The 24825-nt window shown below is 39.6% G+C and overlaps 1 protein-coding gene across 2 annotated transcripts in view; it reads right to left on the bottom strand.

Annotated features, from left to right (window-relative positions):
• Nucleotides 1–557: 557 nt before the first annotated feature.
• CARMIL1 (capping protein regulator and myosin 1 linker 1) overlaps nt 558–24825 on the bottom strand; it is a 186504-nt gene continuing 162236 nt past the window's right edge. Inside the window, exons 30-38 of one of the 2 annotated variants that reach the window (XM_072152416.1) lie at nt 22437–22454; nt 18018–18084; nt 17660–17856; nt 15072–15181; nt 12204–12666; nt 8471–8537; nt 7555–7755; nt 3741–3881; nt 558–1443 (exon numbers count right to left, since the gene is read on the bottom strand). In XM_072152416.1, the coding sequence (XP_072008517.1) occupies nt 1283–1443; nt 3741–3881; nt 7555–7755; nt 8471–8537; nt 12204–12666; nt 15072–15181; nt 17660–17856; nt 18018–18084; nt 22437–22454 (1425 nt within the window). In that variant the 3' untranslated portion in view covers nt 558–1282. The remainder of the gene's footprint in view (nt 1444–3740; nt 3882–7554; nt 7756–8470; nt 8538–12203; nt 12667–15071; nt 15182–17659; nt 17857–18017; nt 18085–22436; nt 22455–24825) is intronic. The other variant, XM_072152417.1, reaches the window with a different exon arrangement.

The raw sequence follows: 24825 nt of genomic DNA on the forward strand, positions 1-24825 counted from the left end.
CACTCAAATCACCTTTCTTCCCCATACTGATGCTCGGTTTGAACTGCAGGAGATTGTCTTGACCATGTCTACATGCCTAAATGCACTGAGTTGCCGCCATGTGATTGGCTGATTAGAAATTAAGTGTTAACGAGTAGTTGGACAGGTGTACCTAATAAAGTGGCCGGTGAGTGTACATTTAGTATTGCCTTCATCATAATGTGTTTATGTACAGCAGCAAGGGCACCCAGCTTTCCCAAGGTCCTGAATTTTATCATTGGTTTTTTGAGCAAAACCACTAAGTTTAGGGATTAAACAAGATATGTTTCAGTGTCACAGCAGCATTCTTAAGGTATGTTTGCTTCACAATGCATTAAAACAAATGGTAGATTTCCTTTAAACATTTTTTTTTGCTTTTAAAGCTTAAAAGTAGATTCTTAGATCTCTCGTTTTACATTTTACTCTTCAGTTATCTTCTTTAGAAGCACATTTCTGGGTCCTTACTGCTAGTGTGGTGGGCTCATTCTGTAGTACGCTTAACAGTCCTTGAGGTTTTGGCGAAAAAGAAGATTGCCATCTTAAAGTTGTAAAATTGTTTTATTGGTACAAATATACATATAGATAAAACCCCCATAACTTGTAATAGAAGTGAACATTCATCTTACTGAATTTTCAAAAAGTTTGCTCCTCCATTTATTTACATATGTTAGTTTTTCCTTTGAAAAATGGCAGAAGAAAGCTAAATCAAAATGTTAAAACTTAGGACGGTATCTCAGACTCCCATCAGTGAACCACATTATATGCTGCCGCTAAAAGCTTTATAGTTGCTGTCTGTCTTCGAAGGGTTTCTCTGCTTGTGCTTTTTTTTTACTTTTTTTTTTTTTTTTAAGTGCATGAAAGTATTCGTTTATGTACAAGCACAAGATGGAGAAAAATCCTACCAGAGGATGTAAAAAGTGTATCCAATCATCATATATATTTATATATGTACGTAGAGAGATTTGATTATATATGTATATTTATATATAGGTATTTACCATTTATACAAATAATTTGTCATTAGTGTGCTCTGTTAATTACAATGTGCAACAGCTTAGACACAGAAGACATGAGATTGCCGACAGTTGTATAAGTACTTGGTAGACAGTTACGGTTGAGTGAACCGTTTCTTTTGGGGCATAGGGAGATTCTGAAAATTAGAGGACAAATGCATACAAGGCAGGCAGGAGTGTAGGACTGGTCATAAAAGAAATCAGACTAAATTAACATTAAAAATAAAAAGAGATTTCACATGTTGAGGAGGTTAAATAAAAACAAATTCTTTGTCAGCCTCCTCTCCAGAGTCACTGGATTTGCTGCGTTGGTGAGAATCTTTACTTGATGACCTTGACTTTAGCTCCTGTCCATCTGGAGACTGGCTATGATTCTTTTTTGGGGATGATTCAGATGGAGTTGTATGACGTGCTGTTAAAAAAAAAACCCGAAAAAAAAACATAAGTAAACTGTATACAGAATTTTTCTGGTAGATCACCACAATATTGAGCCTGCTGGACACATACATGCCATTAGATGAGGACAGCTGTCTTATACCTAAGTTCTTTTTAGTTGTCATTTGCTCCTAAATTACACATCTGGTTATGTATCAACAGGTTCTTTTTTACAGTTGATAATGGAAATGCTCAAAGCATCTACTTTACTGTACATACACTGGAGTTCAAAATAAGAGAACATCACACAATGTCCTAAGTGTCAATGTCATTGTGTAGTCCTATATGAATATATTTTAACATTTTAACATGAGTAAAATACAGTGGGCACAGAAAGTATTCAGAACCCTTTCAATTTTTCACTCTTTATTTCATTGCAGGCAATTTTTAATCTTTTTTGCTCATTAATGTACACTCTGCACCTCATCCTGAGAGAAAAAACCAGAAATGTAGTAATGTTTGCTAATTTCTTAAATACGTGACACTCTTATTTAACTCGCATGCAATACTTACTGATCCTCCTTGTGTTGGTTCTATTTCTTCACTGGAGTTCAGTTATGTTTAATTAAACTGATTGAACTTGATTAGAAAAGGAACACACCTGTCTATATGAGACCTCACAGATGCAATGCATGTCAAAGCACATGAGAATCACGAGGTCTAGGAAACTACCCAAGGAGCTCAGAGACAAAATTGTGGCAAGGCACAGGTCTGGCCCAGGTTACAAAATAATTTCAGCAGCACTCAAGGTTCCTAAGAGCACAGTAGCCTTCAAAACCCTTAAGTGCTCAACCCCTCCAAGTCCTTGACCTGGTCATCCTCCCAAACTAAGCAATCATGGGAGAAGAGCCTGGTGAGAGAGGTAAAGAAAAACCCAAAGATCACTGTGGCTGAGCTCCAGAGATACAGTAGAGAGATAAATTATTTTGTGCAAGTCAGGGCTTTATGGCAGAGTGTGCCAATGGAAGCCTCTCCTCAGTACAAGACATATGAAAACCTTCATAACTAATAAATGACGCCCAGACTTTGAGAAATAAGATTCCCTGTCTGATGAGACAAAGATTGACTTTTTTGGTGTTAATTCTAAGTGGTAAGTGTGGAGAAAACCATCACCTGCCAAATACAATCCCAACAGTGACACATGGCGTTATGGGGGTGTTTTTCAGCTGATTGCAATTGAATGAAAAGATAAATGTGGCTAAGTACCGAGAGATCCTGGAAGATAACATCCTCCAGAGTGCTCTGGACCTCAGACTGGTCCAAGGGTTCACTTTTCACAGCTAAAATAACAAAGCAGTGGCTTCTGAACACATCTGTGACTATTCTTTACTGGTCCAGCCAGAGACCTGATCCAAACCCAATGGGCACCTCTGGAGAGACTTGAAAATGGCGTACACCGACATTCAACATCCAACCTGGGGCAACTGGAGAGTATCTGCATGGTAGGGGCAGAGGATCACCAAATCCAGGTGTGAGAAACCTCTGGTACCATTTCCTGTACTAGCTCAAAAGCTTCTTCTACTCATGTTTTTCATGTTTACTAAGTTAGCAAAAATATCTACATTTCAGTTTTTCTGTCAAGATGTGGTGCAGAGTGTACATTAATGAGCAAAAAGAAGAAATTTTGTGATCTTACCAATTGGCTGCTATGAAACAGAGGGAAAAATGTAAAGGATCTGAATATTTTCTGTACCCACTGTAGCAGTATTTTAAACTTATTTCATAAATAGTGCATACATTCTCTAATTTTGAGCTCAAGCATACATCTCTGTTGGGAATCATGCTGCGGCAAAGCTGAGTATATAGCACCACCAAGTGTCTGAAATTATTACATCTGGTCTTTTAAAAATTGTACAGTCTGGATAATGACCTTCAAGAATAAAGTAAAACATTCTTTACATACAGAAGAAATGCAAAAGACTAAATATCTCAATCATAGGTGCAATGTACCTTTGCCTCTTGGTAATTTGAGCTGTATTTTGCCAATTAATTTATTGATAAAAAAAAAGCTGCAACTAAATATTAGCCAAGACTGAGAATAATGTTCCATTTACAAACAGCTTTTTCATGGTTCATTCTTCAAAGGAAATTTATGAAAATGTAAAAAATTGGAATTTTTTTTCCCGTCCAAAGCAACTGGCAGGGACAGACCTGACTGCTGCTAAATAACTGCAGAATCCTACTACACATGATTTTATTGTAGTCAATCAATATTGTGACACATAAGTGTAAGTATGAAAGTACAAGAACTATGAAACACATTGGGAATTATACCTTCATCTGGAAGTGATCTAGGAGAAGGTTGTGGGCTACTGGGTCCATCTTTGTCCTTCTCTGATGGAGCCCTCTTCAGTACAGAAGCAAGAGTTGTTGTTTTGGGGGAGCAGGCCCCAGATGGAGATTCTGGGATTTCATCTGTTAGGTAGGCAAAAATAAATATTGAGTAACATTTAAGTATTCATAAAGGATTCTTCAGTTTTAGTTTCCTTTTTCTTTTAACTGTACACAAATATTTTGCAACAAAGGTCCAGCTCACCAGTATTTCAGGGGCAATTACTGTCACAGTGTGTGCTGTAGATCCCTTATTGGAACGGAGTAAGCAGAGCAGCAAAACAGCAGATTGATCCAGCACCAAAACATTCCCGTTATTTAAAAAGTTTTGTCTTCAGACTTTCATTGAGAAATTCCAATTGTTCCATTAAACACATCCAGCACAGGTAGAGATAACATCACATCACCTACAAATCGAAACATGTAGGGGTAAGGGGCACTCCCAAAGACTTTCTTGGTGGGATGATTCACCTCCAATTCTTTTGAGCCTTTTTATTGGAGAACGGACGACATATTTTATGTGGTGGTGCTCATACCCATATACAATGACAGATATAGGATTGTTTGTTCATGTAAAATTTGAGAAAAGAAGAAAGGTAGGCACTCACCACTTTTTCTTAAAATTCTTCGTTTATTCATACATCTTTAAAATTGGCATATGTTCATAGGGAGAGGAGAATATCGTGCTAAGTTCTCCTCTCCCTATGAACATATGCCAATTTTAAAGATGTACGAATAAAAGAAGAATTTTAAGAAAAAGTGGGGAGTGCCTACCTTTCTTTTCTCAAATTTTGCATCACATCACCTACACATTTCAAGCGTAACCACGGTCTTAATCATGGCTCTCTGAGGTCTGCCATTATTCAAACTATAAATATAAGACTTGATATCAGTAATTATATGTTTGCACATAACCATATAAACTTTCAACAGTGTTTACATTATTTGATAAAACAAACACTGCTTTCTAAATCACATCAAGTTGTTGGATATTCCAACAATACAGATTCTTCAGGGGTATGACTAGCCGAACAACTTCCTCTTATTTATACAGTACCTTATAACACTTCCCACAATAAAAAGTATAAGTGTTATAAGGTTTTGTATGAGTAAGAGGAAGTTGTTCGGCTAGTCATACCCCTGAGGAATCTGTATTGGTGAAACCCAGGAGGAATATCCAACAACTCGATGCGATTTTAGAGATACAGTGTTTGTTTTATCAAATAGTGTAAACACAGTTGAAAGTTTGTTGTTTATAGTTCGAATCATGGCTGACATCAGATGGTCATGATGAATACTGCGGTTGAGCTTGAAACTAGTTGGTGATATGATGTTACCTGTATGGGATGTATTTTATGGAACAGTTGGAATTTCTCAACTCCAAGTCTGAAGACAAAACTTTTTAAATAACGAAAAGAAAAGTCCATGAAGGCAACATGCCTTCACACCCGCCTCTCACCACCAATATCGTGCTCCACCGCCTTCACTGGTGCAAACGGACTGGTTCGGAGCCTGGCCATACGTATAAACTTTTTAGGAATAAATCCATATGTCCAGCACACATGTTAAGCAGGAAAGGATTGTTCTTTATTCTTCATATGGTAAAAACATGAAGAACGGCACAGCAAAGTGTCACAGACCGACGTGTTTCAACACATCGTGTCTTTATCAAGGTCTGAATAAGATACAAGTGAGCACACAATTTTAAGAACCTCAGAAAGGAGGCTCCACCCATACCAGGTGAAGCTCCGATCATGTGAACTAATTGCAACGGAATCTGGTAGATCACAACGGCTGATAAATTTAAAAATAGAAAAAGGAAATAGTATTCTATTATAAAAACCTCAATATGAACTATTATCAATATTATATATTTGCTCTTCTCCATTCTGTCCTTCTTATAATACATATGAAACTTCTTTCTCCAGCTGTTAAACCATATTGCGGTTTTTATAATAGAATGCTATTACCTTTTTCTATTTTTAAACTTACCATCCGTTGTCATGGACCCGATTCCCTTGCAATTAGTCCACATGATCGGAGCTTCACCTGGTATGGGTGGAGCCTCCTTTCTGAGGTTCTTAAAATCGTGTGCTCACTTGTATCTTATTCAGACCCTGAAAAAGACACGATGTGTCGAAACGCGTCAGTCTGTGACGCTTAGCTGTGCTGTTCTTTCCCCAATTTTTAAAGCCCTTTTTTCCCTGAAAACCACAGCATAAGAAATTAAAAGAAGAGCGTTCCCCCCAGAGGGGGAACGCACCAGTATGTCAGTGTGCTTGGTTTACAATCCTTCATCCTGGTGGTAGATTTCCTTTAAGGGCAGAGCCACATTTTCCAAATCTGACATGCATCACTTTATGTGCTTAGAACTTTTGAATATCCAAGTGATTTTACTTTATTTTTATATGGGTTACAGGTAACGTACAGGATACGTACAAGATAGGTTCTGTAGGTTTGTTCTTAAAATGAATCTGTAAGTACGTTGAAACTGTATATTTTATCATTGTAACAGCAGTCAAAATTTTTTTGGTCTCTGACAATTAGAGAACACCTCTGATATCTGCTACAGCTGATCATTGTAGCCTGGGGCTAAAGTACAGTAAATTACCAACATCCAGAGGTCAGTTTGTAACTAGGGGTTGCCTGTTGGGTGTTCTTAAGTCAGGGACCACCTGTAGTTGTAAATAATGATCAATATGCAATGTGTATATTTATGATAAAATGTGAAATTTACCAAAAGTTTGGAAAAATATAAATATTTTTAGGTTTGAAATATTCTGCCTTGCAGAGAACTAGTCGAGGAATCCAAATTAACATAACATTTACCATATATTCCCTTTACGTTGGTATAATTTTTTAAAGCATCCTATATTATTTTAGGATGTTAGAAGGTTAACTAATTTAATAGTACATTTAGAAAATTTCAGGAACATTTACATAGAAAGTTTGAAAGAGATTTGAAAAAGGCTCATCTATTAGAAACCCCCTTTATCCACCTATTTTGTTAAATTATGCAAAACTACTTTTAGGTTATTTGTCAACCTGTGTTTTGTAGTAAAAGATGGGAAGCAAGCAGCAGGTAACACCTGCCAGAAGGGGTTCACTGGGGAACCTAAGGGGTCAAAAAGTATGTAGGGAGGTGTACGTGTTCACAGAGTTTTAACTGTGATGGGTACAAATCACTTCAGACAGCTCCCATCTCCTGGAAGGAATAAGGAGATCAGAGATGCTGAGGCAAGATAGAGTTTACTCCACCCGACAGCAAGCAGCAATTCCTTTTGCCAACCCACAGTGGCGTTGCCCTGGCCATTGGCCCGGATATCACTCCAGGTTAATAACATCATAATACCTCGCTCCACTGTTCCTAGGCTGCTACTTTCCTCTGCTGATATTATATGACTATCATCACTGCACCCAGTGTATACTGTTTATGGACCTGCTGAAGAGGACAATACGTCATTGAAACGCGTCGTCCACTATTGCAAATAAAGACTTTAAAATATACTTTGGAGTCCACCTTTCCATTTAGTTTACGTTCAGCCATTTGTGGCGGCTTTCTCCACTGTTCTATCACCATGTGTTTCACACGAGTTATCTCGTCCTCTGTCTTCAACCGGTTAAATATACCTTTTACATACTGAAAAAGCACATGTACTGAAAATGAATCTGACCATATGATAATCAAGTACTATAGAGCTTTAGAAATGCAGATATCGATCATTTGTTTAGTTCTCATCAGCAAAATCACTCTTACCAGTGCGGGAACCACTTCTGGGCTTCTGAGGCACAGAAGGACGTGCTGCTAGGGTAGGCTTAGCTGACTGAAGAGGTGGCTTAGGACTGGTTGGTGTACTAGAAGAGCTTTTGGACCGTACACTGCCCTCTGACTTGACATCACTTTTCACACTCTTTTCTGAACAAGAACTTGTAGAATCACCTCTGGAGTATTTAGGAACTGGAAAATTAAAAAATCTCAGGTAAAACTCAGTTCTGTAAAAAGCAGCCAGAAGAAACTAGCCATTACAGTGGCCATTCAGTTGCATCACATGCTCACATGTCTCATGTAGTCATTTCATTCATTTATTCCATTAGTTAACATGCATGATTACAATTAAAGGGGTTTTCCCACAAAGGAAAGTAAGGCCCTATCCACGGGATAGGGCCTACCTTGCTGATCAGTGGGGGTCTCAGTGCTGAGACCCCGCAGATCGTGAAAACGTAGCTCCGTCAGATTAATGGAACAGACGGCCGAGCATGACCGTTCTGCCCCATTAATCTCTATGGAGCTGACGGAAATTGCTGAGTGTCCGACGGACTCTTCGTGGACCCCTTCCCGTGGATAAGGCCTAACTTTCCTTTGCGGGAAAACCCCTATAACTAACACTTCTATATAGATAACCCAGGATCATACCATTGACATTCATTAGCCTACAGATTCTTTAGCCACTCCAAAGCTGATCTCTAAATACTTTTAAAAAATCAGACAAGACCACTGACCCCATAATCATGCATGGGAAATAGAAATACATGTTTTAATCATAAAATAACGTACAGATTACTAACAAGAGTAGATATTATATTATTAATATAGGCGATCTCATTTCTCAGTATTCTGTAATATGTTAAACTATTAAGACCCAGTATATCAATAACCAGTAATATGATCAAACCTGCTCCACTTCCATCTGCTTTCTCAACATCCAATAAGTCTTTACTGCCAACATCACTGCCCAATTTCTGTTGGATAAAAAGGAGAGAAGAATGGAGTCTAAATAACCCCTTTCAACATGACAGGTGTCTTTTCACATGTTGTTTACCAGTTGCTTATTGGCACATATCCAGAGTCTGGGCTAAATGTATTCAACCCATATGGTTATGTAGCAATTATAGCCCAATGACTTAGTAAACATTAAATCTCTATAGTAGGTGCTAAAATAGTTACAAATGGCATCCTCAACACTGGTTTAATAGGACAATTTAGGACAGGGAGCTTTATATAGTAGCCAATGTTAAAAGATAGAGACCATGGTATATTAATACTGCAGCTGGCTGCACAAGTCTGAATTGCCACTTATAGCTAGTTCCAGGCAAAAATAAACACCATCGCCCATTAAGAGAACTAGAAGGCTGAAGCTACACAGCTGGTCTAGCAGAATTGATGCAATCTCTGTGTTTTACTATGGGTAATAACTATTCTCCAATTTCCAGCCACAGTAAAAACTGTCTCCATGTAGCCACAGCCTAAAAGAAAGTAGTAGTACTGGATTAGTAAAATCCAAGTGTAAAAGCTTCAGATCTATATTGGATAGATGCAGCAAGTGAATATGAGGGAATAAACACTAGGTGGAGGTACAGGACTAGAACATTAGACTCTGAATATTACATTGCTGCTCTGTACTTCTAGATGTTATTGCAGCTCCCGTCTTATTAGGTCACTTTTGCAGAAACGATAGAATACTCAATGTCGAACCAAACTAATTGACATTTTAAAAGGGACTCACTGCATTTTACCCATTAAACTACCAGCACCCTCAGGTAGGGCATGAAATATCCTATCTAGAGTTCCCTCCTTTATGTGAGATCTCATCCTTTTACCTATAAAAATCTTCTCCAAAGTCATGTGAAAAGGTCAAAGGCCAAGGCAGAGTGGCACTTCAGATGCCCATCTCTATCTTCTGTTCTATGGGATGTAGAAACTGTAGGTTCTGTGAGCTAGAAATGTGGGTCTGTGAGCTACATAATCGGTGATGCTGGGAGTTAAGGAAATAGGTAGAAACTGTATCTGAAGCTCGCATTTCCAACTATCCCTTTGGAGTAGTTTTTTATATGCAAATGAGGGAGATTTCGAATACAGCAATGAATTCTGGAAAGGATATGTTATACCCTACCTGAGGGGGTTGGTAATGAATTCTGGAAAGGATATGTTATACCCTACCCAAGGGGGATGGTAATGAATTCTGGAAAGGATATATTATACCCTACCCGAGGAGGATGGTAATGAATTCTGGAAAGGATATGTTATACCCTACCCAAGAAGGATGGTAATGAATTCTGGAAAGGATATGTTATACCCTACCTGAGGGGGTTGGTAATGAATTCTGGAAAGGATATATTATACCCTACCCGAGGAGGATGGTAATGAATTCTGGAAAGGATATATTATACCCTACCCGAGGAGGATGGTAATGAATTCTGGAAAGGATATGTTATACCCTACCTGAGGGGGTTGGTAATGAATTCTGGAAAGGATATGTTATACCCTACCCGAGGAGGATGGTAATGAATTCTGGAAAGGATATGTTATACCCTACCCGAGGAGGATGGTAATGAGTTCTGGAAAGGATATGTTATACCCTACCCGAGGGGGTTGGTAATGAATTCTGGAAAGGATATGTTATACCCTACCCGAGGGGGTTGGTAGTTTAATGGGGTAAAATCTCTTAAACGTCTCCCGTTTTATCCATCACCTCTGGATAACTATGGTAAATATTATAATGCAAGACTCCGTGTGTATTAATATTTGTAACAGATTTTCATAACAGCAACTAAAAGGTAAAGATGATTCTGTGTATGTAGTAAAAGGTAAGATGTTGTAAGAAAAGTAAAGAATATGACCATGTGGTCAGTAGATGTTTCCTTTTACCCCAATTCATTGTTAATTTCACTTTGAAGTAAACAGGTAATCCCTTGATAAACTGTTATGGTATATGCCTTATAGATGCCATTACACCTGTGAATCCCAGAATGGAAAAGGACTACAGGTCTCCTGCAGAGCAGTATTACCAGCCTCACACTGTTAGCCTCACTACTACACTGCTTTACTCAAGAGCTACTATCAGGAGGGGGCCACAGCACTAGTTAAAGGCTTTGGCAACTAAAGGGTCTGAAACAGCATAAAAACTATTTTTAATATATACTTGTGATGCACTACATTTTGCTAGTAAAGCTTTCTCAAAGGACAACATAGCTCTACATATGTGATGGAGGGGCTTGTGACAAGAACAATCCATAAGCCTCAGGGTTTTACAATGGGGGGTGTATGGATGTGCCTGGTCATTCCCCTTTCCATTAGCTTCCATATTCAGAATTGCAGTAACATGCAGTAGATGGAGCAGGAGTCAGTGAAAAGTTCAACTTATGATCTCATAGCATTGATTCAATTTTCCTGCACTTCAGGGAAAAATCAGCCTTGACAGCAGCTGCTGGGCACTGGTTGTGAAAGCTAAGTGTACTGCCACCATCATCCTATTCTTCTTTTTCAATGGCAGTTTTAGGCTATGTTCACATTCTATTTTTTCATCTGTAGCACGTTAGACAGTAATCGGGCCCAAAATATGCCATTAAATATAATGGATATAATGGTATAATCGATTGCATTTCTGTACCATTGTCCATCATGTTGAATACATTTGCTGTATATATAAGTCCTACAAGTATTTTAATATCTAATACGTAATTGAATTTTTTCTTCTGTAGTCAAAAGCCTTAAATGTGTTCCCTTTAACTGTTTCTTTCATTTGTTTTATATAATATACTATAGGCTCAGGCCCCTTGCACAAAAACTTTCTCAGTCAATTGAAACTGACCCATGTGCTGCTCATATCACATGGACTGAGCACAGTGCAGTGGACGGGAGCCCTTGCATCAAAGTGAAATTTTGTGCAAGGTGTCTGTCTGCCGGGGGAACAGCAGTTTTGGTACTGTTGCTGTGCGACCAAGTAGGCAGGGACTCCTTGCATCACCTTTCTATACCGTGCAAGGACTCTCTACCACAACAATGGGGCAGATTTATTAAGCTGTCTGAAAATCAGAATATTCTTAGTTGTCCATGGCAACCAATCACAGCTCCCCTTTAAAATATTCATGAGCACTGGTAAAATGAAAGCTGAGCAGTAATTGGTTGCCGTGGGCAAATAAGAATATTCTGACTTTCAGACAGCTTAATAAAGCTGCCCCAATGTGTTCAGTCCATGGGATATGAGCAGCACATGGGTCAGTTTCCACAGACCAAGCATGTTCTTCTGTAGGGGGCCCAACACCGACAACTCAAAGAGAGAAAATGTGATGTTCTATATGAATATAAGGTTTCTATGCAAAATGACCAATATCCAGCACTGAACCAGAAGTGTGCTACATATACATAACACACCACATTCTGTGGTTCTTTGAGGAGGACTTAAAGCATATATTGGACTATCTGACACAAGTGCTTTATTGTTGAAGCACAATAAACATAACATTATGGGAAATCTCATTTTGATAGCCGATCTCTGTAAGTCCAGCTTGTATTACTCCCCACGTGGTTTAAAAAATTCTATTTCATAAAATGGTTGATAATTGTGTAACATTTTAGGAGTATATGACAAATACAGTCCTGCAATCCAGGGGATTGTAACCACATACCTTATTTGCTGCTCTTCTTTCCTGCTTAGCTTTCATTTCAGCTAACAATCCACTGCCCATCACTTGGACACCATATCTTCTCCCACTCTGTGGGCTGCCTTTGCTGTCAATCCTCTCAGTCTTGCTGCCTTCATCAAGCTGTAAGTTTTCCTCTAAAGAGTCTGGCGTTTTTAACTCCTCTGACCTCTCAGTACTGCTGCTTGGTCCACTGCTTCCAGCACTGGCACTAGAACTCACTGCCCCATTGCTATCAGTCACTTTATCCTTCCTACCAAGATCAGGAGCAGGACTTTTAACTGATGGCTTAGGAGATGGTGGTTCCTCAGTCACTATTACAGTCTGGGGACGTTCTGACTTGGATCTAGACTTTATCAGATTGAGAAAGCCACTTTTCCTGGATTCCCGTTTCTTTTTTTCTTCGCCCTCATTAATATCATGAGATTCTCCTCCTTTCAAATATTTTCTGTAAAATAAGTCAATTAAATTAAAAGTCACACTTAAAATGGCAAAAAAACTAAAAAGAAGAAGAAATACCTTGACTATAACATAGAAAAAAAAATTTCAATATACTTTCTATGTAAATTCATCACGGTTTTCTAGATCTCTGCTTGCTGTTGTGCTCTACAAAGTTACTAAGTTCACTTCCACTGGATAGAAATCTGTCCATGGTCATGTGATTTACACGCAAGTGTTTGAGCGGTTATATCACACGCTGCAGATTACTCTCTATGATAATAAAGGCTCCTGCTCCTGCGTGTTCATCACATCACTATGGACAGATTATATCCACTGGAAGTACTGTAAATAGAGAAGCATCCTATAGCAGGGCAGCAAGCAGAAATCTAGAAAGCTGTAAGGAATTGTTACAGAATGTATATTGGAAAATTGTATAACTCTCCTTACATAAACCATATAAATTATTTGCTGAAAGTAGACAACCCCTTTAAATATTAAATTATTAACAATGAATATTGAATATATACAAAAATATTTTCAGCTTTATTATGAAATCATTATATCAAGCTATATTTACCAAAATATTCAGTATGTCACTAGGCAACATAATCCGTAAAACACCTTCAACATTCACAGAGAAGTGCATTGTATTCAATACACACTCGCTGGCTGCTCACGCAGTGTGAAGAGAGGCATTTTCAAAGGGATTTCACAGTATGCCCTAAGCCGGCACTGAAGTATCAATTAAGTGTTTTGCCCTTTTAATTTCAAAAGCTGTCATTTTGCTTTGCTAAATTATGAATATTTCTAAGGAAAAGTAAGATATGTTGTACTCTGCTTCAGCGAGAAAGACAGAAACCACCGGATATAAAAAGCTACTAATGCAAACCAATGGTTCATTAAAATAGTAAAGTAATATCTTAACATTATACTGATACCACATTGCTTAGATAGTAGATAATTAATAAAAGAAGGGCAAAATTAGGAATTCGGAATTAAGCATCAGTAATTAGCTGTATACTACAGGGGGCAGGCTGGCTAGCTGTATACTACAGGGGGCAGGCTGGCTAGCTGTATACTACAGGGGGCAGGCTGGCTAGCTGTATACTACAGGGGGCAGGCTGGCTAGCTGTATACTACAGGGGGCAGGCTGGCTAGCTGTATACTACAGGGGGCAGGCTGGCTAGCTGTATACTACTGGGTGCAGGCTGGCTAGCTGTATACTACTGGGTGCAGCCTGGCTAGCTGTATACTACTGGGTGCAGCAGGCTGGCTAGCTGTATACTACTGGGTGCAGCAGGCTGGCTGGCTGTATACTACTGGGTGCAGCAGGCTGGCTGGCTGTATACTACTGGGTGCAGCAGGCTGGCTGGCTGTATACTACTGGGTGCAGCAGGCTGGCTGGCTGTATACTACTGGGGGGCAGGCTGGCTGTATACTACTGGGGGGCAGGCTGGCTGTATACTACTGGGGGGCAGGCTGGCTGTATACTACTGGGGGGCAGGCTGGTTGTATACTACTGGGGGGCAGGCTGGCTGTATACTACTGGGGGGCACGCTGGCTGTATACTACTGGGGGGCACGCTGGCTGTATACTACTGGGGGGCACGCTGGCTGTATACTACTGGGGGGCACGCTGGCTGTATACTACTGGGGGGCACGCTGGCTGTATACTACTGGGGGGCACGCTGGCTGTATACTACTGGGGGGCAGGTTGGCTGTATACTACTGGGGGTAGGCTGGCTATATACTACTGGGGGCTGGCTATATACTACTGGGGGCTGGCTATATACTACTGGGGGCTTGCTGGCTGTATACTGGGGTGCTGTGACCAGTGCATTTCCCACCCTCAGCTAATACTCGAGTCAATAGGTTTTCCCAGTTTTCGGTGGTAAAATTAGGGGTCTCGGCTTATAATCAGGTCAGCCAGAACTGTGTTTTATGTTCTAAAATACACCAAAACAGTTATTGCACTCTGCCAAAGCAGTGCAGGGTGCGCCAGATTCATGAAGAACATGCGCCCCAATTCATGAATCTGTTTTTGATAAATGTGGGCCATTGTGGTTAAATCTAGACTTGCATGGTAATTGTAATATTTGAAAGTGTTACATTACAAACCGCTAAATTATTTCCGCAGAATATGCTATACATGTTTTAAAGAGAAACTGTCACCAGCCACGGTTCTTCTTAAAAAAAAATGCCCTCTGTAACTAGAGAAACAGAAATGGCGGTGGGAGGGGGGGGGGGGGGACTCAATTTCTGAGAACTTGTGTGGGCTATTAGTTCCCCCTTCAATACGTTTGCCTTTTTCACAAAATCATGTTCATTATATGAATGCTCAATTGATGTACGCTGTCAGGGAACCCTCCTAACAACACAGAATTGTAATATGCAGGCACCGCCTTTAACTTACTTTGATTCAAGTCTTGTCACCTTCTTGCTGAAAAACTCATCTACACCTTCATCTACTCTGGGCATCAGGCCATTTTGATCCCCATCAGAAGCGGCTTCTGCTCCAGGTTGCTGAAATAACATAGAAGGAGAAATTAAATATACTGAGTATCCTTACAAACTTATAATACACATAGAAAGTACTATCTGTTCAAGCAGCATACATTATGCAGCTTGTAAACATATACATAAATATATTAACAGCCAATGCAAAAACAACCATCTTACGCATGGGAAAAATCATACAGACAAGTATTTTTACATGAAACATCTGAAACAGACATGTTTACAGAATGTAGTTCTTTCCACATTGGCAGCTTTGCTTACATAAGCACGCCTGGATGGGTGTCAGATACAGTGTAGCTTGCATAATCTAGAACTTGGTTTGAAGTCTAAAATGTACAATGTTTAAACTCAGCCTCAAGCAGGTACATTGTCACAATAAGCTGTCCAAATTTAAGGGGTTGTCTAACCAAAACAACCTATTTATAACCAGGGCTGTGGAGTCGGTAACTCCAACGCCTCAATTTGCCTAACTCCAACTCAAAGTCACATACACTTACCGGCCACTTTATTAGGTACACCATGCTAGTAACGGGTTGTACCTCCTTTTTCCTTAAGAACTGCCTCAATTCTTCGTGGCATAGATTCAACAAGGTGCTGGAAGCATTCCTCAGAGATTTTGGTCCATATTGACATGATGGCATCACACAGTTGCCGCAGATTTGTCGGCTGCACATCCATGATGCGAATCTCCCGTTCCACCACATCCCAAAGATGCTCTATTGGATTGAGATCTGGTGACTGTGGAGGCCAGAGGAGTACAGTGAACTCATTGTCATGTTCAAGAAACCAGTCTGAGATTATTCCAGCTTTATGACATGGCGCATTATCCTGCTGAAAGCAGCCATCAGATGTTGGGTACATTGTGGTCATAAAGGGATGGACATGGTCAGCAACAATACTCAGGTAGGCTGTGGCATTGCAACGATGCTCAATTGGTACCAAGGGGCCCAAAGAGTGCCAAGAAAATATTCCCCACACCATGACACCACCACCACCAGCCTGAACCGTTGATACAAGGCAGGATGGATCCATGCTTTCATGTTGTTGACACCAAATTCTGACCCTACCATCCGAATGTCGCAGCAGAAATCGAGACTCATCAGACCAGGCAACGTTTTTCCAATCTTCTACTGTCCAATTTCGATGAGCTTGTGCAAATTGTAGCCTCAGTTTCCTGTTCTTAGCTAAAAGGAGTGGCACCCGGTGTGGTCTTCTGCTGCTGTAGCCCATCTGCCTCAAAGTTCGAGGTACTGTGCGTTCAGAGATGCTCTTCTGCCTACCTTGGTTGTAACGGGTGGCGATTTGAGTCACTGTTGCCTTTCTATCAGCTCGAACCAGTCTGCCCATTCTCCTCTGACCTCTGGCATCAACAAGGCATTTCCGCCCACAGAACTGCCGCTCACCGGATGTTTTTTCTTTTTCGGACCATTTTCTGTAAACCCTAGAGATGGTTGTGCGTGAAAATCCCAGTAGATCAGCAGTTTCTGAAATACTCCGAACAGGCCTTCTGGCACCAACAACCATGCCACGTTCAAAGGCACTCAAATCACCTTTCTTCCCCATACTGATGCTCGGTTTGAACTGCAGGAGATTGTCTTGACCATGTCGACATGCCTAAATGCACTGAGTTGCCGCCATGTGATTGGCTGATTAGAAATTAAGTGTTAACGAGCAGTTGGACAGGTGTACCTAATAAAGTGGCCGGTGAGTGTACATGGACATGTTTGAAGGGAACTTGTCCATACAATTTATACATTTTTCACAAAGGTTTCCATAGAGCCCTATTAACTAACTGACCCCCAATTTTTCGCTGGTATACAGGGCTATCTATAGCGAGCCAAGGGGGGGGCATGGCCTCTTCAGGCTGAATCCATCAGCTCCTCCACGCATAACATTATTGCTGAATGCTCAGAAAACATGGGGATGAGTTACTAGATTCAGCCCAAGGAGACAACACCCATTTGACTTGCTCCAGATATCCCTGAATACAAGGCAAAATTGTAAAGATGATTTATGGGGTTCTGAGGGAAACAATTTTTAGCTAAAAAAGGGTGTTGGTTAATAGGGCTCTATGGGAACCTGTCACTAGCTGTATTTGTGCAAAATGTGGTAACAGGTTCCCTTTAAGTGATCAATTTAAGAAGGACTTGTGTCTGCCATGTGAGTGTGGTGTCAGCAACTCCATTTGCACTCACATCATGTTTCTGTCACAGCTCAGTGTGCAGCATTATCCAGAAAATCCACTTTCAAGTGAGATGTAAAATGTTATAAAGTCACAGAGGCTAAGACCCCTGCAGTGAAGTCAAGCTCTCCCTGCCTCAAATTTCTCCTTCCGTCTTTATTGATATCATTTGCTAGACTTCCGTAGAGCCATTTAGTGATGTCCCTTAACCCAGGAAGGTCTATTACAGCAAAGTGGATGTTCTGAGGCATTGAGACATAAGCTTCTGCCTAAGTTCCATTTAAAGAATGAAATATACTTACATTGGATTTACTGGGTTGTTGTTTCTTCATTCTCTTTGGTCGTAACTTAGTAAAGTGTTCAAGCTTTTTTCCTTCTTCTGATGGTAACTCTGCTATGACACTAGAAGACCGCTTATCCTGCTTGTAGGAGGGATACGGAGGGTCTTCTATATGTATTGGGACATCTTCAAGAGCCTTATCCAGGTCAAACTCCATTTCTTTGAAGGAAAAAGTTAATAAGGTAATTAAATGAAAATAACTGACTTTTTCATGGGTCCCGATTATGAAAAATTGAAAACATGCATTATGTATTTTGTTCAGAATTAGTTACTTTTATACCTCTTAAAGCAAAGCTGATAAATCTGTACAATATACTCACCGAAGGCTCTGGACACAGGGCGCAACATTCTGCTGTGGATACTCTTTCTCTTTGACTTGGGTGTCATCTGCAATAATGGCAACAATAGTTCAATGTAAATGCACACAAACTGTGAAGAAAGTAACATCAAGATGTAAATAAAAAAAATAAAAAAACATTGCAGTGACTGTAATGAGGCAGATGTAAATATTTTCTGTGCAGATACAGTAGACTACAAGACTATCCAGGACAGTGAACAGGCAGACAAGAAAAGAGGCCACACCACAATGTTATGGTCTTCCTGAGGAGCAGCTTAATGGAAAGGTCATGGCTTCCTTACTCTGGATAATATGTTATGAGAAATCCATTGTCAGCACTTTGTTAACATTTACAATATACTAGATGCATAGAAAAGTGTCAAGTGCATAGAGATGACTCATCATTGGGGAACATGCAAACGGCATAATGCATATTCTTCTCCCTCTTTATAATATACAATGTGTTAGTGAGTATGGATTATTTTCTTGAAGTATATTTTATTTTATCCATATGGATAATTGGTTATTATAATTACTTTCAACATTCGCACAAGTTGCAGCAAAAACAATGACAAAATAAGATGCCAAAATGAAGAGGTGTCCAATATAAATAGTTTGTAGAACAAGTTCTGAAATGTATTCACTTCCCTTTTAAGGCAATTCCTAAATACCATGCAGTTTATCAATGTAAAGGATAATAACGTTGTTCTTGGCCTAGTACACAAGCTGGATATTGGTCAACCTTAACCATGGCTGGAAAAAACAGCTTGTAGTCAGAAGGAGCGGATTATGAAGGAATGGAGGCTATGGTCAGAAATCATACGGGGATGATTGGGAAATGTCAACTCTCATCAGCACCAATTAATTTTTAATCATATTAAAAGTTCTGTGCATTTTAACATACTCTTGCACATATGAAATTAGACATTTTGTTAACTTAATTGCTGAAAACAATCTATTAATAAGCTATGTACAATATTTTTAATCTACATTTCACAGTTGTACAATTCCCTTAATAACTGATCAATACTGATAAAAAATATTATCAAATTACAAATTTCAGACATCAGAAAAAAGCTTTAGTGTTGAAATGGAACAGTTGATTTCAAGCGAATCCAAGGAACAGCTCCAAGGCTATATGCCCAGTATGACCCTATTGGATCTGAAGAAACAGGGTAGGATAAAAGAAACTTTATACTTCCCCAAGCCATCAGAAAAAAAATCTACCATCTAAATCAAGCATGATAACACATGATAACATAGACCATAGACACATAGACCAGGCACTGTGACTGACAATCTTCTTTGTTATCAATGACCTCCTTCCTTCTCACTGCACAAGTGCTGAGGGAGCAGTACCTGGATCTATGAGTAAGTGTCCCTGGTTTATCATGCTTGATTTCCTTTAATGATCAGGCCTGAAAAGAATTTAATGGCATTATTAGCACTTTTGTAGACGTATATATAAGATTTACTTATGTATATGTTTATGTGTTTTCATACATTATATGTACCTCATGAGGACAAAAGAGATCCAGGGGGAAGTATCTGTTTCTTCAGTTGTAAGTTATGTATTTGGGAAAAACTGCAGCAATGTCAAAAATCGCCCCTGCAGCTGTATAAAAGGCACTGCCTGCATCTATAGACGGTGGGCGATGATTATCAGGCTGAAATGTAGAAGGAATAACAATGTCTTATGGAAATGATGGGGTGGGGGATTTATTTGAATAGTTGCACCTGTTTTCAGGTGTCTTAACCTTGCTAAATTGTTGCATTTGCCAATGTACGCAATTTTTTGCAGCTTTTCCATACCCACGCCACTTTTCTAGTCTCCCACCATGTGCCTCATATATCCATAGAATGCAGAAGTAAAAGTTCTTTATGATGTAAAAGAATTAAAGTTGCTTATTTTGGTTAAAATTATTCCAGTCCCCTCCTGGTGTTCCTGGAATCAGCAGACCTTAACACTTCATACAGCATGCTGGATTTAGCAGGAAGCTACTGTAATAAATCTGACATGCAGATGAGCTAATACACAATGATATAATGATAAATCTCCCCAATATTTGTCAAGAAGGTGGGATACATGATGCGGAATCTAAACAGTCTAAACAAAATTAATGTTTTGGAACTAGGAAAAATAACCAACTTTGCCAATGCCTTGTGAAGTGCCGTGCATTGTGATTATTTTCCCCTTTACGGCACTTCATGCCCCAGTGTTGAGGGGCATGAAGGGGTGTGAGGCTAGCGGGGTGTTTGGCTGGCAGCAGAATGGGCCACGTTCCTGTCTGGTGTAGAAATGTATGCCAGCACATTTGGCCACTACATACATCAAATATTACTACTCTGTCTTCAGATCATATTTACATTTAATCGTTAACTTTATCAGAAAGTGGTAGAGAAAAAAATTTGGAAAAAAAACACATCACTGAACCAAAGTGCTTCAAACCATATAAAATTATGAAGTGAACAGCCCATGCAGTGAAAAAAATATTTAAAAGTGAACTGCAAGGTGTAGGAGTCAAACATCCACATTTTAGTATCAACATAAAAATCGGATATTTGTGTATTTAAATATCCCTATTTTATGATCAAAAGAACAAAGCAAGAAGTATCCTAACAATGAAAAGAGACGATAAATACTTCACAGAGAATAACATGTTTAAAAAAAAACTGAAACAACTGGAAAATATTAATGGCTAGAACTACTACAATTTCCATGAGGTAACTGTCCCATAATCTAGGCCAGTGATGGCGATCCTTTTAGAGACCGAGTGCCCAAATTACAACCAAGACCCACTTATTTATTGCAAAGTGCCAACACAGAAATTGAATTTGTGATTCATACTCTCTGTCACAGCTTTCATTGATACCGGCACCCTGAGGACACCAATACAGCAGTAAATAGAAGAAATTTGGATGATCATTGTAGCTTCCCTTAGGGTCCTGTAAACAGGAAGAATTGTCAGGGCAGGAGCAGGAGCTACAATGATAATCCAGATCTGTCCACACCTTCCCACTCCTACAGTGGTCCCAAGTAGCTCTGTCACTTTAAAATAGCTCTGTGCACAGCAAGTCCTGGGCTGTCTGATACTGCAGAAAGATACCTGAAGTCATCTCTGGTGATGGCCTGGGTGCCCACAGAAAGGGCTCCGAGTGCCACCTCTGGCACCAGTGCCATAGGTTCGCCACCACTGATCTAGGCAAAGGATTGAAAGGATCTGCAACATCCATAAACAGCCAAAAGCACTTTCCGAAGAGCTTAGTTAGTTGCAACCCACTCACTCAGTGTGCTTGCTGGATGTACCGGTCCAAATGTACCAAGTTAAGCTCAGCTGTTATGGGCTCCCAATGTTACTTAAAGCTGGCAAAAGGAGTAAGGCCCCATGTACACAACTGTAATGGTGGCTGTGATTTGGCTGCATCAGATCAGAGACACCAATGTGGTCTATGGCACACGGTCACACTGAACTGTGGCCTGTCGGCTGCGCTGCATTATGTCCCAACTTTTCCCAGATTGCGTCCACAGCCGCTCGGCCTTTTATAGAGATGGGGTGGTGAGGCGTCCTCTTGCCCTCTTCTGCAACCAGACGTGCAACCAGCCTGGGTAAGTTTGTAAAAACTAAATCTGGAACCAGCTATGTTTATATAAGGAATTCCTTTATTTATTCTTTAAAGGGCATCTACCAACAGGATGAAGGACTGTATGCAAATATGCCTGAGGGACACCAGGTTCCATAGGTGTTAATGGAGCCTGGAGCCCCTCAGACTCATTTGCATACAGTCTTTCACCCTGGTGGTTGATGTCCTTTAATATAAATACATTTCTTTGAAATCCACTCAGAATGCAGAGATCTAGTACAGCAAATAATGTGACATGGTTAAAAAAAATAAAAATAATATTAATTTATGATCCCTTATATAAAGCTAATCAGCAGTGTACTTGGTTAATAAAGCTAGATTCCTACATTAGATTTCCTTCAAAAACTTGGTTTCTATTGTACCTTGCTTTTTGCAATCCCAATGTTACGTTTTTTTTTAATAATGTGCAAAACAAAACACAAATACAACAAAGTTACTTTCCTACAACACAAGCAAGGGCAATGGATTTCTTCATGCAACACCATGTATCAACCCCCAGAAAGCTAGCACAATAACACTCAGAAGATAAACAAACATTTTTGTCTTGTGCCTCTATTTCCGGATTGCAAATAATCTCCGGCGTGCAGAATTTGTATTTAGGGCTTCTAAAGGCATTATTCACTAGCCATGCAGTATTATTAGCTCTGGAACCACAGGAAGACATGTTTGTTATCACCCAGGAGCCAGACTCTCAGCAGAGAGATAAATGAAGCATGAAAGTAAAAGACACAGGGAAAGCCACAAAAAAGAAAGTACTTACACTTCTACAGCAGAGAGTCTCCAAGCAGCAAAAAGAAAGAGACAGGATGTGAATAAAGAAGAGAGAAAAGGTGATTGCTAAAAGGCAGAGGGAAATAAGGAGAAAAATAAAATAAAGCTGGAAGACACATTCAGTTAGAGCAGAAAAGAGGAAAGACAGTGATTTGATCTCTTCTTCTCACAAAGCAGGGGATTTACCAAATTCTCCGGTGATAGGTGAGGGGAGAATATGTGCTTCTACAAGAGAATCTGACATTAAATTATGTCCTACGACCTCCAGAGTATAATCCAAAACCTTCTCAGTAGTTCTGTACAAAGTGCACAGGTCAGTATGTACTGCAGTTATCACTACACTATCTTCAATTACTGCAAACAGAAGCTCACATATACGTCTATCAAATACTTACATTTTGTCAATATTTACAGGTTGAGAAAAGATTTACATTTTAACATTATAAAATAAATACAATAAAAAATAATGTATTGAATTGGCAAAGCTGAACTTGCCTTATGATGCCTCTGTATGACATTGTCCTGTTGGGGACTTCATCTATCATACTGAGACATTTGGGGCTGCAATATGGGTCCATGAATGCCTTTGTGCCATATTATACACTTTTGTTGTGATATGGCCATATTCATGACACAAGTAGATGTATGTATAGCATGATAATTTAAAGTCTGGTCATAGGAATATATTGATGGGCAATCAATATCTATGCATCAGACAACCCCATTATGATAATAAAGTATGGATACTCATAGTCTTGTGTAATCATATACTATATTAAAGCAATATAATTATTGTAAAGTATGAAGTAAAAAAATAAGAACGAACAAGATTCATAGGGGCTGGTGTAGCATAAAAGGAAATAGGTGGGTTCCTCCAGGTACTCCAGAGTGTCTTTGGATTATGCTAATCAACAAACTACCCTGTTATCTATCAGGGAATTTAGATTTGGAGGAGTCCTTTTAGGGACAGCGAGTAATGACAATTGGGCAGATTTAGAAATTTGCCCCCAAAATTAGTTTAACCTCTTAATGTCACATTCCGTAATTGTACATCACAGTGCCATTAAGGATAAATGAAGAGTGCACATGGCCCCAGCCCTCTTCCTACATGGTGGTTGTTTGCTGCATTATGCATTACCCATTGTAATCACTTGTGCTGGCAACTATCTTGGATGTCTTTCACCTCGCTCATACATGGGGTAGGCGTTATACACCGATAACACCATGTGTGAACACAAGGCTTCTACTTGTGGGTGAAGGCACTCCTTCCCCGTTTAGAGTATCTCTTCTCTTTGGGATATTTATGGTAAGCAAACCTTGACCTATGACATGGGACATTTTGAGCATGTTTGTATGTTTTTAGACTAAATGAAGTACTCTTCTGGTTTACAGGGCTATCTCTGAATGAATGTTTCTCTCACCCTCTAATGAGACTTTTGGTTGAAACGCATAACGGAGGCGTGATATATAGTAAAAGGGCTAGTTTGTGGGACTGCCCTTGTAAGGGCGGTAGCATTTTGGGGTTAGGGCAAAGTATACTAGGGCCTGACACCCTCTCTTACTGGTTTCCGAGGACAGGATTAGAAGGCTCTCCCCAAGCCCTACAATACTGACTGGCACTGGACATCTACATGGGTAAGAACCATGTACCCGGATCTGATGGAGAACGTTTGAGGTAGGTACTCTTTTACTAAATGTACTCCTTACCACATACCAGTCGATCTTTATGGTTATCTAACTGTGAGCCTAAGACTAGATTTAATAGTAATTTTTGTACTTTTGCACAGTGGTGAATAGGGGCGTCTTCTGCTCTATGTGCGAGTTTAAACGTTGGAATTTTCAGACGATTTCAATAAATTTTGTACCTTAACTGGTTACCTCCTTTGCTGCTACTTAATTAATCTGGCAACAGAATAACTTTTTTGTGTTGATAAATTGCTTTCTCAGTAATAATACATCACATGTCAGGAAGGGGTAAACAGTTGTATGATAGGATTTCTCCCATTATTCTTAGTATTTTTGTAATGCATCTATCAAACTTAACATAAAATATAAAGATCCCAGACACTGTTAACTTCAGAACTTAACATAACATGTATAGTAAATATACAAAACATTTTAATATAGTGTATGCTAAAAAAAGAAAAGAGGGAAAGGGACTTAAAAGGGCGAGTTGGGTTTGCAGCTGCAAACACTCAGCCTTGAAGTGCGTACAATGGTAGAAGAAGGGGAACAGTAAGAAGACATCTGCTTGGCTCAGAATTCACAGAAAAGTATAGAAATGACATAAAAAAAAGTCTGCCCACTCAATAGGCATAGGCAGAGAAAACCCTCCCCTGCTAGTTAATGCAAATGAAAACGACTGAATGAGAGAATTT

This window comes from Engystomops pustulosus, chromosome 5, assembly GCF_040894005.1.
Source record: "Engystomops pustulosus chromosome 5, aEngPut4.maternal, whole genome shotgun sequence".
Taxonomy (NCBI): Eukaryota; Metazoa; Chordata; class Amphibia; order Anura; family Leptodactylidae; genus Engystomops; species Engystomops pustulosus.